The sequence below is a fragment of the Pseudopodoces humilis genome, chromosome 1 (genome assembly GCF_049639895.1).
Source record: "Pseudopodoces humilis isolate 2021_Gansu_Grassland_sample_001 chromosome 1, ASM4963989v1, whole genome shotgun sequence".
In the NCBI taxonomy this organism is placed as follows: Eukaryota; Metazoa; Chordata; class Aves; order Passeriformes; family Paridae; genus Pseudopodoces; species Pseudopodoces humilis.
The window spans coordinates 135,626,803-135,643,203 of record NC_142200.1 but is presented as its reverse complement, the minus strand read 5'-3'; the positions used below and the strand labels follow the sequence as shown (position 1 = coordinate 135,643,203).

Here is a 16,401-nt window from a genome sequence, read left to right as displayed (position 1 = left end):
TGGGTCTATACTCTTAAAACAGGAAACAATTTTTTTTTTTTAATCCAAAGTTATTACAGAAAGTAACACAATGATAAGCTTCTAGTCTAAAAGCTTCTAGTCTAAAAATTTATTTTAAGGCATCTATTCAGAGCTGCCATGAATCTCACTGAGTAGTAGGATTTTACTTATGGCACTCTGCATTTTATTAATTCCCTGCTCATTAGCATCACTATTAATACAGTTTAATTCTCAATCTCCCAAATTTAATATAGATAGACTTATCTGGAGTAGCAGCCCAAACTGTTGGTGCAAGAGCCAATAACCATAGGATAAAGGATGTGGATTGATAACTCATTTCTATGTGTTCTGATCCCAGAAGGGACATAGGTGCTGGCTGCAGGAGGAAGGTGCACAGTCCCACCTGCCCCAGGAATCCTCTCTGCAGAGCTGTTGTCCTTGTATCTCTGAGCTTTCTGCAGCCAGGAAGGTTTATCATGCTGGTGAAATATGCTGGTGGAAGTCATGCATCTGGGAACTGGTGAAAAGAAACTACCTACTTCTCAAAGTCAACTTCATTGAAAGAGGAATCCAGACAGAGAATTGTCTAAAAGCTTCATAAAAGCTTCATATTTTATTTCCAGCATCTCTCTTGGTCAGAAGATGATACTGGTGAAAGAGAGAAAATCATCATATGAGACAAAGTCCTGAGAAAAGTTCTGTGCCCAAGTCATTTCCATGCTTCTATTTTCAGTGCAGTACAAACAGCAGTGGCTCATCTGAATGGGGAAATTAGCTGGAGCTGTTTGGCAGGGACTGCTGTGGAATCACTTTCCATGGTGGGCATTGTCTCCCAGCAAAGGAGCACCTGGGGAGCTTTGCTGGGCAGTCCTGGTGTGTGCAGTCCCCAACCACATGGCCCCATCCCTCTTTACAGACTGCCTTTAAAGAGCTGTGGGCTGCAGCTAACTCTTTTAACACAAGCCATTTCCTTTTGGCTTCTCAGAGCAACAAAAACATGTTTACATCAAATCCTGAACAGCTCTTTTTCCAGAACCACTTTCATTACAGGCAGAGGAGGATGGGTAGGAAAATAGAAGTCCATCATGCAGGGAGTGTGTAAGTGGGAGAAAATGGAAATTTACCGATAAGGATTATATAAAATAATGACATTTTCCAGGGTAATGGGACAAATTAAGTACATCTACTCTTGTACTCCCTCGTTAGCTTAATGTTTGTACCTTTCTGTTGCTATATAATTAAAATCTGATGTGGTTTTAATGTCCAGTGTAGGTCAGATGTCAGTAACACATTAGATCCTGTTACTTGTAATGCAGAATCTAGTGTTTTAGAAACAATTCCTTTCTATGGAAGGTGTGGACTCCTTTAGAAATTCACACACTGCAGAGCAGTGCATTGAACTTGCCCTTCCTGATCGTTGGTCACAGACCTATGGAAAATTATTCCCAGGGATTATAGGTCACAGTTAAGAGTGAGTACTCTAGAGGACTGGGATTAAGTAATCTGGGTTAACATCATGGAAGTTAGATATTTGAATGCTTTTGGAATTCTCAGCATCAGGCATCAGCTGGAGTGAGAATGTGCACAGAAGAGCTGTAGTAGAGTAGTGGGAGAATGGGAGGTTTCCATCTTTGCTTGACGTGTGACTTTTATGGAGAAAACAGCCTTTGCTCTCTTCATGAAATGGGAATTTATGAAACAGGATTTTATTCATCTTCATTTGCAATGCAAGAATTTCAGCAGCAAGGCTTTTATTCTATTACAAAAAGAGGTAGATATTCCTTTTCTTCTAATCAGAAACAATTTCTTGCTCCAAAATACAGTGTAAAATCTATACCCCTGCATCCTACAGTGCAGTAATGAACACTGCCATGACCTGTAGGTGCTCTGTCTTTTCACTGAAGAGCAAAGTCATGTCTGCAATTCTTCCAGCTGCAGCACCTGGCTTTCCCTTGATGGCTGAATTAGTCCCAGTAGTTAGGTTGGTCAAGTAGAAACATGATGGTTCAGACAGTGTAGGACTCAGACATTAGCACATTACAGACAGAGTTTTGTGGCTTTGTATGTGGTTTGCTCTCTATCTAGAATTTCTTCTTGGCAATTAGCTCGGCTAAGTCAGATAAAAGATACACATTTTCTTGAGCTCTGTCTTGCTTTGTTCATTCCTTAGCTATGCTGACACATTAAACCTGCCTTCCTTGGAGATGTAGGCTGTTGGGTAGGTGAGGGGTTCTCTCTGGGTCCTGCCTGGAGACCATTTGCAGAATGAGCAGCTTCCACAAAGAGCCAAAGTCATCAAGAGCTAATGACCACATCAGGCATGTCCTTTGGTGGTCCACCTTGTGTTATCAGACTAAAAAATCAGCTGGGCTGACAACTTCTTCAGCCTCTCCTCTGACCCTCAGCCACTCTCATATATACAGCACCCGGGCCAAGGATATGCAGAAGCTGCACAAGAGTCCACCTACACTGTTTATTTCTGCATTAATACCCTGGAAACCATTAACTACTGGGTACTGAGGCAAGTCAGTCACTTCTACAAGCCCAAGCTTCATCCACTCCTGTGAGGGGAGTGCTCAAAAAGGCTAAACCAGTGCTCCCCTTCCCAATGCCAGAGAGCTTCACTGAGATAAGGACGGTAATTTATCCCCGCAAGCTCTCCCTCTATCTCCTTAGAGATCTCCTAGCTGGGTTCTGTGCAGGTATTCAGCACAGGTGTTAATCTTAAATTCTGCTAGAGACTTAGAGAAATTATAGAAAAAAATCCTATTTCAGGCGTGAACTCTCAGACTGCTGTGGCTTTACCAGTGTTTTATTTCTCTGCTGGTATTGCACTGGGCAGCACTGCAGAGGGTGGAAGAGAAACAGAGCAGACTGGTGGCAGATTTTGAAGGGTGGTGGCCTTGGGCCAGGAGAGACGTAAAGATTAAAATTGTAAGTTTTTGTATTGGCTGTTTTGTCTTTTTCACTTCACAGCCATTTTAAATTGTTGCTGTTGTACAGTCTGCGCTGTCCTGGCAAGTGCCCTGACTGCTTTCACAGCTGTCCTAACACTGATTTGGATCTATGGTCAATTCGGGGATAAGTACATATGAAATAAAAAGACAAAAGAGAGCATAAAAAAATTGAGGCTGTCTGAGGAGAAAAAACAACTAAATCTGACTTGTAAAGGTTGGGTACAGGAATACCAGATGGCAGATTTACCCTTGTATGCTGCATATTGCCTCCAAGAAAGGTCTGGGAGTACTGTCTCAGAAAAGGCCTGGTGGTGGAGTTGGTATTTTTATGATACAGTAGTGAACGGAAAGAATCTTGTAATGAAAAAATCCAGCAAGAGACATAAAATGTTCCAATTAAACATTCTCTTTATTGGGGCCTTGCTCCAAAATGGCACAAGTGATAAACACTTAGAATGCTCATCAGTGCTGCTAATGAAAAGACCCAGAGTCACATGTTACACTTTTATTTGGATTTAGATCAACACCACAGATAAGATACTTTGGTCAAACACAAGAACAGATTGCTATGCTGCTCCTTCCTGGCTGCAATAAGTACAGTAATGTGTAAAAAAAAATGCTGGTTCTCCTGGAACAGCAAATGTGAATCTTGGATTGGCACATACATCTAATAAATATGCTGTTTGCACTTAGCACTTTAAAACGTAATTGCACATGCAAGATGTAACCAGGCTACTGATCACCTTCATCATTGTCCCTGTCCTATTTTTGCTTTTTAAGTTCTTTGCTTGCCTTTTTCCCAGCAAGAAAAAAGAATACAATTTGCTGTTCTACTCAGTATTTCAGTGATGAATCTGCTGATTTTGACACGTTTAGCAGAGGTCACATTGAGACCTTCCTGATAGAACTGGTATCTCCTCTACAGCTTGGCTTGAAACACTAGCAGGTAGCAATGGAAATCCACTGAAGTGAGGTGTGGGGCGTGCCCAGAAGCTGATGAGGAGAGGTTAACACCAAGCAAAGATACAGTAGAGGGACAGGCGTGAATGCAGTTCTTACAATATCGAGTCAATACTACTACCACACAAATAATGACATCCCAATAATATATTGTACAAGCTTATACAGCAACACATGTTGATTTGCAACATTGTACAGTTTAAATCTAAAGTGCACAGCCTCAATCTGAGGTGACAAAACAGTACTATCAATATAATAAAGGCAACACAATTACAGACACTATTTATTTCCTTACTTCATGTCCTCGTATTACACTGAATCAATACTCCATTAATCTATTTTAGATGAAATTAAACCCACATTGCACTTCATTTTTTGTCTTCAAGTATTTTAGAGACAGCAAAACCATATTGCTTTACAAACACAAGTTGGCCATTTAGACAAAGTTAAAACCAAAACTTTAGTAGGGTTATAAGTAGACAGGTCTAAGCTGCAGAACTCTTACCAACACTTCCAGATGTTGGGGGGAGAAAGGATAAATTTAAGTTTCCATGCCAGAGACACCTCTAAAGCTAAGGAATGATGCAGCAAATAATTTCTGCAAGAGCTGTGCCCATGGTTTCTAAAAAGGTTGTGAGGCTCTGTAGGGGTTGTTCTTTGGCAGATGTAGCCATATCTTGACTTCACTGTAGACAAGGATGGAGTCCAGCACTGTGAAAATCCTTTTCAAAGAGTTTGTACTTCGACTCCATTCCTGTCACTTGTAGTCACATTTAATTTAGGCCTTGTCTTGCAGACCTGTACATCTGTAAGAAGTCTTCACCTTCCTAATGGAGCTGTGAGGTTTTCAATGTGGTTTGGGACTGCTGAGAGCAGAATAGTTAGAAGTAAGAAATTATTAATTAATATTACTCAGACATGACCTTTCTTTTTTTAAAATAGGCTTTTAAAACACAGAACACAGAAACCATCCAAACACAACCTTATTTCAGTCTTGGTTAGCACTGTATATTGATTGTGCGTCTGCTCAGGCCACATGGGAAACATAATTAGGAATAATAGCATCTTATTGTTGTACTGTAATTGATTTTATTAAGTGGTTGTAAGAGCTGCAGTCCTCTTGAGGTCTTTCAGTAACCAAACCTGGAGATGTACAATCCATATGACATAGAGAAAAAATGTATTACGTGGGCTTATCTTTTAAAATAATCAATAATAATTATTTGAGGCACCTCCATCAAAAGAAAAGGAATCCCAGTTGATTTTCAGCTTCTGTCCTTGCAGTTTTATAACCCATATAAAATAAAAATATATAGTTTACAAAATAGGATTTTTTATATATATATATATATATTTCCTTTTGTAAAACTATACTTATTTAAATACATTTGAAATGCTGCTATAGGTAAATTAGAAATTCTGTTCTAATACTACGAAAAAGGCAAAATCCTTTCACTTTTAAACATACAGCATATATATTCTGCATCTCACCACCCCTTCCCACTTCCCCCAATCTGATTTTGTCCTAATTTTGGGCAACTTTGGCATCATTCAGTCTGATTGCTTTTAATTTAAAGTAAATACAGAGTTAAAATTTGGGGTAAAATTTTAAGTATCTTCTGGTCTTCCTTATTTATTTTAATAAAGCTTTTTTGTGCAGCTAATTATTAAGGAGGCATTCTAAAACTCAGGAAAGGACTTTAAAGGAGCCATGTTTCTTAATTTTAAACTGTACTCTATTCCAACGCCACAATATAGAAATAGATTTACTTTGGAACAAATTACAAATACATTCGCACAGTTTGTGACAACTTAATTGTCTACTTAGAGGTCCAGGAACAGACTTTCACACCCAGTTATTATAAATCTTGTCCCAGGCGCTCTATTTCATCAATCAGGAAATCAATGTCTTGGTGAGTGGCTGCAGGGTTGGAGATGACCATCCGGAAGAAGTTCACTTTGTCTCCCAGGGGCTGATAGCTCACCATGGTTGTGCCATACTCCATCATCCTGGCTTTTATCACTGGTGCCACCTGCAGAGCAACAGAAAAGTAGGGGATGATGATAATGAATATTATTATTATTATTGTCATTATTATCATTATTTTCATTATTATCATCACCCTCATTATTATTAAAACAGAGTATACTTCCTTTTTTTATAGCGGATGGAGAGCTACAAGCAGCTGAAATGAAATTACATCCAGTATTAGTAGAAACATTAACCTCCAGTAAGGAATAAATGTCACATTGAAAAGGCATTCAATTTATCCCCTTTCTTTGTCCTGCTCTTTAAATGACTGTGGAAATTTCCCTCTGCTAGTTCCTCAATATTGCTGACAGGGACACAGTAGCTGCGCTGTAGTCTTGTTGAGTTTTTGCTGCCCTTGCTGGGTTTAGTGACTGTGGTTCACAGTGGCTTCAGTACATAAACACAGAGCAAATACGTGCTCTGGAGATCAGCAAAGCCAGGGAATACCACACCTGGCGACCAGAGCAAGGTGGTGCCACACTGACCTGCAGTAAAATGACCATGTCCTTTGCCAGAACCTCACCCTGCTCTGTGCCCTGGGAGATCATTCTGGGGATTGCCTTCCTGCAAAGGTTTCAGTGCTCACCTTCATCAGGCGGCTCGTTCTCTCTTCGCTGTCCTCCATTCCACGCAAGCTGGGAGGTATGTACCAGAAGCAGACATTTGTGTGCTGAGGCTAAGCACAGAATAATAATAGTTTATGTTGTAAGAAATGCTCATAATATCTCAATTGCAATTAAGTTCATGCCTTCCCTCCTTCTCATACATCATCTTGTGACAGCAGTCAATGGTTTTCATTATTGTGGTCCACTGAGAGTCATCATCATTATTAATGCAGAAAAGATAATTTTAAGCAATTTATTCCCAGGGTGTCAGATGCAGAAACACATCATCCAGCTGGGCAAATGTATTTATGCCTTTCTGAAAGGCATCTGGATTTTGCAGCTCCTGTCCCCTCCAGGGGCTTGAAGGGATCGTGTGGCTAAGGCAAGAGTCTATTACAGATAATTTAGAGGTAAGGACTGTGTCATTTACTTTTATTACATGACAGAATAATACAAAATCTGATTCTGTAAACAGGAGCCACAGGTGGTGCATAAGACAGTCAAAGATTTTCTTATATTTAATGAAATTTATTACTTCTCAGTTTGATTCTGCTAGCTGCTATATTAATATGCATGCACCACAACATCTTAGCTCATTTAACATCTATGGGAGCACTAAGCAGAAAGGCATAAAGTAAGACCTAGCTGACATTTTGTGCATTTTTCCAATCTCCCAACAGCTGCCTGCCTTGCTATGTTCTTTGCTGGATGCTGTGAGTTACAGCAACTCCTCCTGCTGCCAGTTCCTTCACTCATCATCAGACCCAGTGGACCAAGTTCAGTGATGACATGGGAGGTGGGGGAAATAAATTCCATAGTGGTATGTGAATTTGAGCCTGTAATCTCTGAAGAAACACAGTGATGTTCATCCTTGTTCTCTTTTACAGACAGAACACCAGCTTTGTAACTTTGTAACAGAGGTTTCTACCAGGCCTGTCCCCAGCCCTCACAGCTGGAGAGGCTGCCCACACAGCAATGGCCGAGCACAGCAGAGGTACAGCCACCCAACCCAGGCTGCACTGCCTTGCCCTGCGCATTATGCTCCTGCCAAGCTCCTGGTACCCAGGAATCCCATCTCAGCTGGAGTCTCTCCACGTAACCTGCCTGGTGATATCTGCATGCCTGGTGATATCTGGTGATATTGCACCCAAGCAACACCAGCCCCTGCCCTGCTGGCTGCACCCCATCACAGCAGGGACCTCAGTGCAGATGGTCCCTTCAGGTCACCCCAGCTCCCCTGTGACTGCCACTTAAGAATGCTGATAAAACAGCTCTGTACAACTATCCTTTCAGTGTCTGGGGTACCATACCCCCCCCTCCTAACAGACCCTGCTATTTGGAAACTGCAACTTGTTTTTATAACATAAGAGCCTGGTTTTCATTGTGCCTCGGCGTGTTGTGTTAGGCTGTGATCCTGGTGTTTTGTTTCAGCAGGGTTAAACTGAGCAAACTGAACACTTATGCACAGCTGCCTCACCTCCATTGTTCCTGCATTCCATGAGGTAGAGAGGAACTGGCACAACAAGAGGTTTTGTTACAAGGGTCCCTGCTTTCTGTCTCATGCTGTTTGATTTGACCTGTTGGTAGCATCCCAATAGGTAATGAACCAGACAGTGTTGACCAACTGAGAAAAATATGTAGCACTACATACCTTTCCATCAAATACCATTTCATACCCTTCTCTGTTCTTTATTTTATTGTATAGGTATTCAGCAAGTTCCAAGCACTTATCAATTTGTGCTTCAAATCCTGTGGTTCCCTTTACAGAGAGATGAAGAAAAGTAGTTACGTAAATACCTGCTCTGTGAATTAAAAGGGAAAAAGGACCATGCAATACTTGCCAATACATCAGCACAAGTCACCTCTCAAAAGTCTCAGTGAGATCAGTTAAGGATCTGATTCTATGTGTTGAAGGGCACTTTGATAAGCAGAGCTCATTTGTCTCTGGCTCTTGCCACTGACATCCCTATAGCCAACTCTGCAAAATAAGCATCAGGTACTTGCTTGGTTCTCAGGAATATTTTGCTGAGAACATGAAAAGCATCTCGAAGGGTGCCTTTGGTAGATTTTGCAGAGAGGCCGAGGACAGTTTTGGATAGCTTGGACTGGCACAGTGTGGGGTCTTCAGGAGGTGTTGAGTTCCAGACATGGGGAGTCTCCCACTATTTTCAGGATAGGGGATTTTAATCTTCCAGGAATGATATACTGGGGAATTTCCAAGAATATTTTTTTCTTTTTCAGTTAAGCACAGAATGGGTAGACACACTTTTAGAGCCCAGTCTTACGCATGTGAAAATGCACACTTTGTTCAGATACTACCCTGCCTCTGTAGTATTCTCTTTTCTAACAGATGCCATACAAACGCAGAAGCTGTGTTTTTAAGGGCTACAGAAAAGCCCACTTTTTCGTCTCTGGCAGAAGTCATAATCCTCTCTGTGACATCATAATTTTTTCTGCAATCATCAACTGTGATGCCTCAAACAAAGGATGCAGCTTCAAGAGGGAGAAAAGGGAATAAACAGCTGGAAAAAAATCTTTAAGAAACACACATCCTATTTTGTAATGTTAATATTACAAGCAGAGTGTGAGAAGAGAAAAAGCAGTACAAGGCATATTGAAAAAATGGGCTTTAGCAGAAATGTCTCTGAGTAATGGATGCATGTCCCTGCTAAATCTGTTCTGGCAGTGCAGAACTGACTTAAAAGCCCATGTCATTATCCCTCTGTGTAGAGATTTCAAAACAGAGTAGAGGTAGCCCTGGGAGAAAGGCTTGGAGTAAAAGAGACATGTGGCTAAAACTGCCTGCTGCTCTGCAGACCCCAGTTAGCACAACAGCTATTGCATTCTCCTTTACAGACTCCCACACCTCCTCTGACGCTTAATGAAGCACATGAGAATCTTTAAGGCTTTCTGGAAATGAAAACAGTGATGTCATCTCCTGTGAACCAACCTTAGGCAACCTGACATAATAGATTAAATAAATACATGCAAGAACTTATTTAGCAATATAAAGTTATCATTAGAGCTGTTTACAGATTTCCCAGTGAAGAGTTTTTTTGATGAGTTTTCCTCTACTCCTAAAGATTACTTCATCTCTACTGCATGCAATGAAACTAGGTATTCGTCTTGATTTGCCACGTATAATTTCTGAATATAATTAAAACATCTGTTTACTTCCAGAAATCTTTGTAACAACATTCCTAGGTATATGATTTATGCTGTTAGACTCCTACAGTTACACAAGGCAAATACTATGCAAAGCCATACAGTTCAAGTTTCAAAATCATGTGTGCTGCTTTGAAGCTCTGTCTTTAAAAGTATAAAACCCCCAGAAAATAATAATGTTCTTTCTTTCATGTTATATATATGAAATTCAGGTCAGGTATTTTCTAAAATTGTGATTACAGAAAAAAAACAAACTCTCAAGTGTATCTGGTGTGCATTATTTTAATACAAACAAATGTGTAGCAGGCAGTCCTACCTTTGCCCTCCACATCAGCCATAGCTTGAAGACATCAACATGCCGTCCACACTGCAAAGCCTTGTCTCCTGTGTCGTAAGACAGGTCGTAGTGCTTGTCTTGTTGAAAGAGGTAGGAAGCATGCATTTGATTGCAACTCTGCATCAATCCCTTATGGGCACAAAGACACAAGCACAGGGATGTTGGCACAGATTTGACTACTGCTTTGAGGGTTGCTTTGGGTGAAAAATTACAAACATCCAAAATCAGTCAAATATATGTCTAAGTGCAAAATGAAGATCAAAAGCACAATACTAGACTTAGTTGCTCAATGGGCTAATCCCTATCGGTGCCCAAGATGCCTTGGTACCTGATCCAGCAATATATAATCCACTCCCACATCCAAATAATTTTTAAAAAAAGCTGTACATTGTGCTTCCTAGCATTCTTAAGCTTAATTTCATTTCTGGATCTTGCCTTTTATTCTTTGTTCTGGTTCCTTTTCCTCCATTCCTCTGAAGGCTTCTTTTCTGAGTCACACCAAGACAACTAATGACTAATCCAAAGAGTATCACAGCACTTTTCAATTGCTTTGGTCTCTAAAATTCTTATTTTTATTGTTTTCTTTCTTTGTAGGAACAGTTCTTTTCTTCAAAGCCCTCAGCCGTAGATTGGATGCTTAAGCTGTATTAAGCTGTATAGAAAGCTTTGAACACGCAGTAGAGCATATGGCCTTTAAAAACCCAGCTAGAGCTATTTCTGGGCTGCAACATACCATTCTAAGAGGTAACTTTTTGGGAGGAACAGAAGCCAACAAGGTGACGAAACCTGGCCTCATAAAAGCATGAGGTTTCCTTTTTAGCTTTTTAAGTAAAATGCAGAGAGACACATTCTGGCTCTAGTTAAGATCTCAACCAAGTTTATGGTATACCTTAGGGCTGTTGCCTAAAATGGCAATTTCCAGTCCAAGAAGAATCATAACATGGCTGTTTATCATCAAATCTAATCTTTATGTGTAACTCAAAACTGAGATAGCAAAATGAAAGGGGGGAAAAAGAACTGACTTTCTCCTAATCTGAACCATCTGTTCTCACTAGAAGTCAAGGATGGTACTGACTTCAGCCAGGCAGGCTTTGTCTTGGGGAACTGACCCAGAGGGCAAATAAAAGCCAGTTTCTCTCTTCCTAAATGCAATCACTTTGTATACAATCTGTTGTACAGCTGTTAGCAAAACAGCAACCAGCTTTTTGATAGCTGGTCTATTAAGTGGTGGCTGTACGGCAGCTGTCCCAGTAAGTGATGGTTATGTGAAAATTACAGGCTTGAAGGGCAATTCAAATTCTAGCACTAAATGAAATGTCTAGTTTTTATTCCAAGAGCATTTACTGTTCCATTTTTACTTCCATGTGCCCCCAAGTGGATATATAGATCAAAGCTGGGTAGGAATATCATGAAAGTCTAGAAAGTGTAATGATGCCTTGATTCTGGACCAAATGTTGTGCTGCATGTAAACCATGACTTTCACCCCAGGAGGACCAGAATTTGCCTGCAGTTACATCTTATGCTACACAGCAACTAGTGGGGTTACACAGTTATGCAGCCACAACTTAACCATGGACACTTAGAATGGAAAGTCACAAAACTCTGTATAGATATTGCTGTTGATTGCCTCATTTTTGCTAGACATCTGCTTTAATTCCTTTTGCAGTCACGGCTGAAGCACAAAAATAGAAGTCTTTTCTCAGTTCCTGTTATAATCCTCATCACCTTAGCAAATATCACCTACAGCACAGTTTTGAAGAAAATATCCAGGATTTTCAGAAACTGCCAGAAAGAAGCAGAGAAGCACGTACATTGTGTATATATTGACATACCTCTTCTCTTACTAGCAGGGCTGAACACTGCAGTGGGACGCCCATCATCTTGTGAGGGTTCCAGGTTACTGAGTTAGCTCTGGAACAGAAAACCACATGAAACTCAGACATTGTACTGTGTGATGAAACCCCAGAGGCATTTAGAAATTATTAGAATATTAAACATGAAGCAATACTCACTTTTTTCTTTTTCTGAGCAAGCAAAGCTGAAAATTATCATGGCTGATATTAGGAAAGCAATGCCTTCACAGGGGACCTAATCCACTCCAGCTGGCTTTTGGATGACAATCCTGGCAATTTACCACAGGATAATTGCTCTATCCACTAAATTTAATCAGTATTAAACTTTCTGGGGAGTCATCTATACTTACATAGGGCAAACTTCCTAAAAGCACAAACTTGACTGATGAACTTTCTAAAACTACGCAGTCATTTAAAGATGCAGATAGGAAGCTGGCAACCTAGCAGATCTCCCTCCCTCTGATTCCAGTTTCAGTAAGATTTTAAAAATTAGCTCACACAGGCATTTAAAATAGTTCCTTGAAATACTTCTGGGTATCACTAAGTCTCTGAGTAACCTGGAAAACATGGCCCAAACTAATGTTTCTTGTTGCTCTGATGATAGCAAATTTTCATAGCTCCCTAATTTTTGCTTGGTTACAGCAATTCACACAACTACAGTAATAAGCGTGGAAATGACCCATCTTGCCAGAAAAGAGTCTGATCATGCCTCCCTCCAGGATACATGTGCTGGAAAAATTGCTGTCAACCTAGGTTTTGGGAACAGAGAGCTGACACAACATCAGTCTAGAGAAGAGGCATTTGGGACTGCAGTAAGGGCTGAATGGAAGAGTGCCCAGTTGTTTATTATTTTCATTTTGTGTTATATTTGACAGGCTATTTTATAATTACTATTGTTACATATGATGAATTAGCTATAAATGTATATATTTGCATCCTATCTGGCTAGCTGTCAAGGACACATCGTGCACATGATTTCATCTAGTGCCGTGATTTGTATTTTGATGGTATAAGTCAGTCAGCTGAGGCATATGAAAACTTAAAGGACCCAGGACACACTTGCAGGTATAACACAAATATCATCAGAGGTGAGCATGTTAGAATCTAGCAGTGTTTTCCTTTGTGAGATTTGGAGACAGTGCTACAGGTTTATGCACCTCCAGCCAAATGGCTTCCACTCTTTCAAAGCAAGCAACTTCAAAATTCACATGACATCAGGCAGCACTTCTGTGCTTTCTTCTTTGCTATTTAAATGGTACTGTGCAAGTGCCTGATGCAAAATCTGTAGGGAACAGTCTTCCACAGGCAACATCTGGCCACTTGGCTTGGCTTTTTGAGTATCTGGCAGCTTTTAATCAGCTCAGTCGGTCATCTGATTACAACACCAAAGCTAATGGTTCTGAACATCCACTCAGGTCTATGAACTTCCCTTGATATGATACTTTTTAATTTTTTTTGTGCCTATGCACAATCAGACAGAAATTCTTTAAGAGACCTCTAAAAAACAATAGTAGTATGCATTTTCAAGCAAAAAGGTTACTTATTGATGTGAATTATCTGTCTGAAACATTTAATTTATCCTACGGTCACCTTTTTACCTAATTAGATACAAATTTCACACAGAAAAATAATGAATTATGTAAAATAAAAATCCCTAATTTTTCATTTGTTATCAGTTATTTTGGGCTTCTGTCATTAGTATATGTTTGAAGAAATTGCTGACCAAGACAAAGTGAGGTAAAAAAAATCTGTAAGAATCCACAGATGTTTTCTAAACGCATCTCATGTTTGCCCAAATAACTGAGCACCAAGGACCTATGTGATTTTTTGGCTATGGGTCAAAGATAGAAAAAAAAGAAATGTTTTTCCTTTACAGATTTCAAATGGATGACAGGAGAGATTCATGAGTGGCAGAATTTGGTCCTAAGCCAGCATTAAATACAGACTCATGCAATCACTGACCAGCCAGCTCCTGAAAGCTATGGAGCTATGGAGCCTCTAAGGAGCACTCACTCACTGCACACATGCTTTTCTCATGCAGCTGTCACTCCCTGCCTGAGCCTCTGGACGGGGACACCAGGCTGGAACTCCTGATGTTGGCCAGACCTATCTGCTCCACACACTGGGGCTTGTGTTTCCTTCAGGGTGCCTTCCAGCACCTTGGAATCTGCCATGGGGAGACTGGAGGGCATGGTAAGGACAGTCCTGCAACTCGTCCTCCTGTGACAGGAATATTTCTGCTGGACTGACTGTTACCAGAAGGATGTGAGTACTCAGAACACAGTGTGCTGCAGTAAATGTTCCCTCTCCTATCAAACATGAGTAACAGCTTCAGTTCACTTCTACCCAGACCTGTGATGACTCCATTATCTACCATGAAACAGAAAGGTCCATGAAAGGTCTGCTCTAAAAGTTCCAACACTTGAGATCTGGACAAACTGAAACAAGCCACTGTGTCCAGAAAGCAGAGGAACAGCACTCAAAATAACAGATTTCCTTAATTCACTTCCTAACATACTGAGATGGTGCTCATCAAAACACTTAATAAAATCCAGTGGAGTTCTGGATCTAAAGCATGTTATGCAGAAAATGCTGCAAAGCAAATTTAACCTGAACTTCTCATTCCAGCACAATTTGGACAGTAATTTGGGAGGCAAATCCTTTGTTTCACACTCTGCCCTCACAGGCAACGATGTACATTTTTACTTGCTGGATATTTGGATATATATCCTTTTAATGCATGATATGTAAGTCTGGAGTGCTGTAGGCAGTCTTAAATGAAATTCATAGAATCACTGGCTGCTTTCCAAATTTTTCATGAGAGATGTATGAGAAAAGAACTGAATCATCAAGGTATCCTCCTAATCTCCAGGATCAGGATGAGGAAGTTTGTAATTTTAATTGGCAAGGAACAGCAACTTGATTTAGTGATAAAGAAGGAGGAAGGGAGTAATGATATACTCTCAAACATCATGAGCTTTAGTAAGTACAGAAATGCAAGTGACTCCATCTATCCCAGCATACTGCCTCTGGAAAGGGGACTGGGAAGAACACAAAATGGGGCAATGAACCCATGAACTTTCTCTAAATACCCTCTAAGCTTCCACTCCTTTGTGGCTCACAGAAATCCTGAATGTTTTTTGTCTTTCCTTGAATGTAGTTAAACCTCAACATCCTATAGAAAGGATTTCCAGGGCTTAACTAAAACTTACTTTCTGAGTAAGAAGCTATTTTTAAGTTTAAGATCAGTCCTTCCAGCCTGGACTAGCATCACTTATGTTCACCTCCATTATCTGCAAAGTTTATGAGCTCATGACTACAACTGTGTATATATCCAGGCACAGATCTACTGAAGACATCAAAAACACAGTCTGGAGAGGGTTAGTCTCTCCAGCAGAGACAGAACAGGACATCTGTCCTAACTGCAGGTGCACCCATGTTTTATTATACTTAAAGTTTCATACTTCAGTGTACAAGACCTACAAGATTCACTTCCTAGAGAAATTAAATTGCTAATTCATGTTGGATGCTGAATTAGAGGATGCTGCAAAAACTGCTCTGGACCTGTATATGTAGGCAGTGAGAACAGAGAAACAAGCATGGAATATCTGCTGTTTGTAGTTCAAAACAAATTGCCACACTACTGTAACACAAAGGCACTCTGCAATGCTGCTTCAACCGGAAGGGCAGTTTATATGATTTCTCCCAGCTGTATCTCAGAGATAATATTGATCCTTAATTTTTACAGGCATTGCTGTGGTAATCACTCATGTTAAAATGCATTTAATAAATGTCTTTTATTGATACTAATAAATCATACCTTTCGATGCCATTTAACTTCCATTTGTGTTTCCTCGACATCAGGAGCCCACCACCCCATGCTCCCTGGAAGGCAAGACACATTATCTTAATGAGAGCTCTGCTTTCTTCTGTGATGACATCTGCGCGTTCCCATCAGTTTGGGATGCTTTTTATCCTGCTGATGTGACACATTCCAAAATGACCAGGCAGATGGGGCCTGAGGCATGAGCTGTGCTAACAATTTTCTTCCAGTAGTTTGGAAGCAGTGGTTAATAGCCCCTAATCCAGGCACTCACCCTTACTATCTGCAAACCCCTCACTTGTCCCTCTGACACCGGCACATCGCACATTGGGCTGCCACCCCCGCTGTAATTAACGACTTGCAGATCTGCTCCTGGGTCAGCTGCCTTTTCTCTTGGAGTCACTACCTTATAATAACAAACCAGACTGCGATCGCAGCTGCTTTGGGGGATTTCAATCATATTTTGGACCTACTACTTCTTGTCCTCTACTCATTTGCCTTCCTCACAGAGATCTGGGACAAGCAGGCATTTCATGCAACTCAGAAGTATTTAAGGTAAATACAAATTCTTCCTTTGAATGGACTGATTTTGGCTGACACAGTAATACTAAATCAAGAATCCCAAACCTATGGGAAGTCAATTACCAAGCCTTTTTGGAGAAAGGATTT

General features: G+C 40.5%; 1 protein-coding gene across 2 annotated transcripts in view; it reads right to left on the bottom strand.

The window, feature by feature from the left end:
* Positions 1–3,345: 3,345 nt before the first annotated feature.
* The window catches only part of GAD2 (glutamate decarboxylase 2), a 41,244-nt gene continuing 28,188 nt past the window's right edge, over positions 3,346–16,401 (bottom strand). For both annotated transcript variants that reach the window (XM_005518733.3, XM_088051230.1), the window contains 6 exons: positions 15,730–15,794; positions 11,889–11,967; positions 10,036–10,185; positions 8,206–8,313; positions 6,536–6,625; positions 3,346–5,950 (listed from right to left, as the gene is read on the bottom strand). In XM_005518733.3, coding sequence (XP_005518790.1) covers positions 5,777–5,950; positions 6,536–6,625; positions 8,206–8,313; positions 10,036–10,185; positions 11,889–11,967; positions 15,730–15,794 — 666 coding nt within the window. In that variant the 3' untranslated portion in view covers positions 3,346–5,776. The remainder of the gene's footprint in view (positions 5,951–6,535; positions 6,626–8,205; positions 8,314–10,035; positions 10,186–11,888; positions 11,968–15,729; positions 15,795–16,401) is intronic.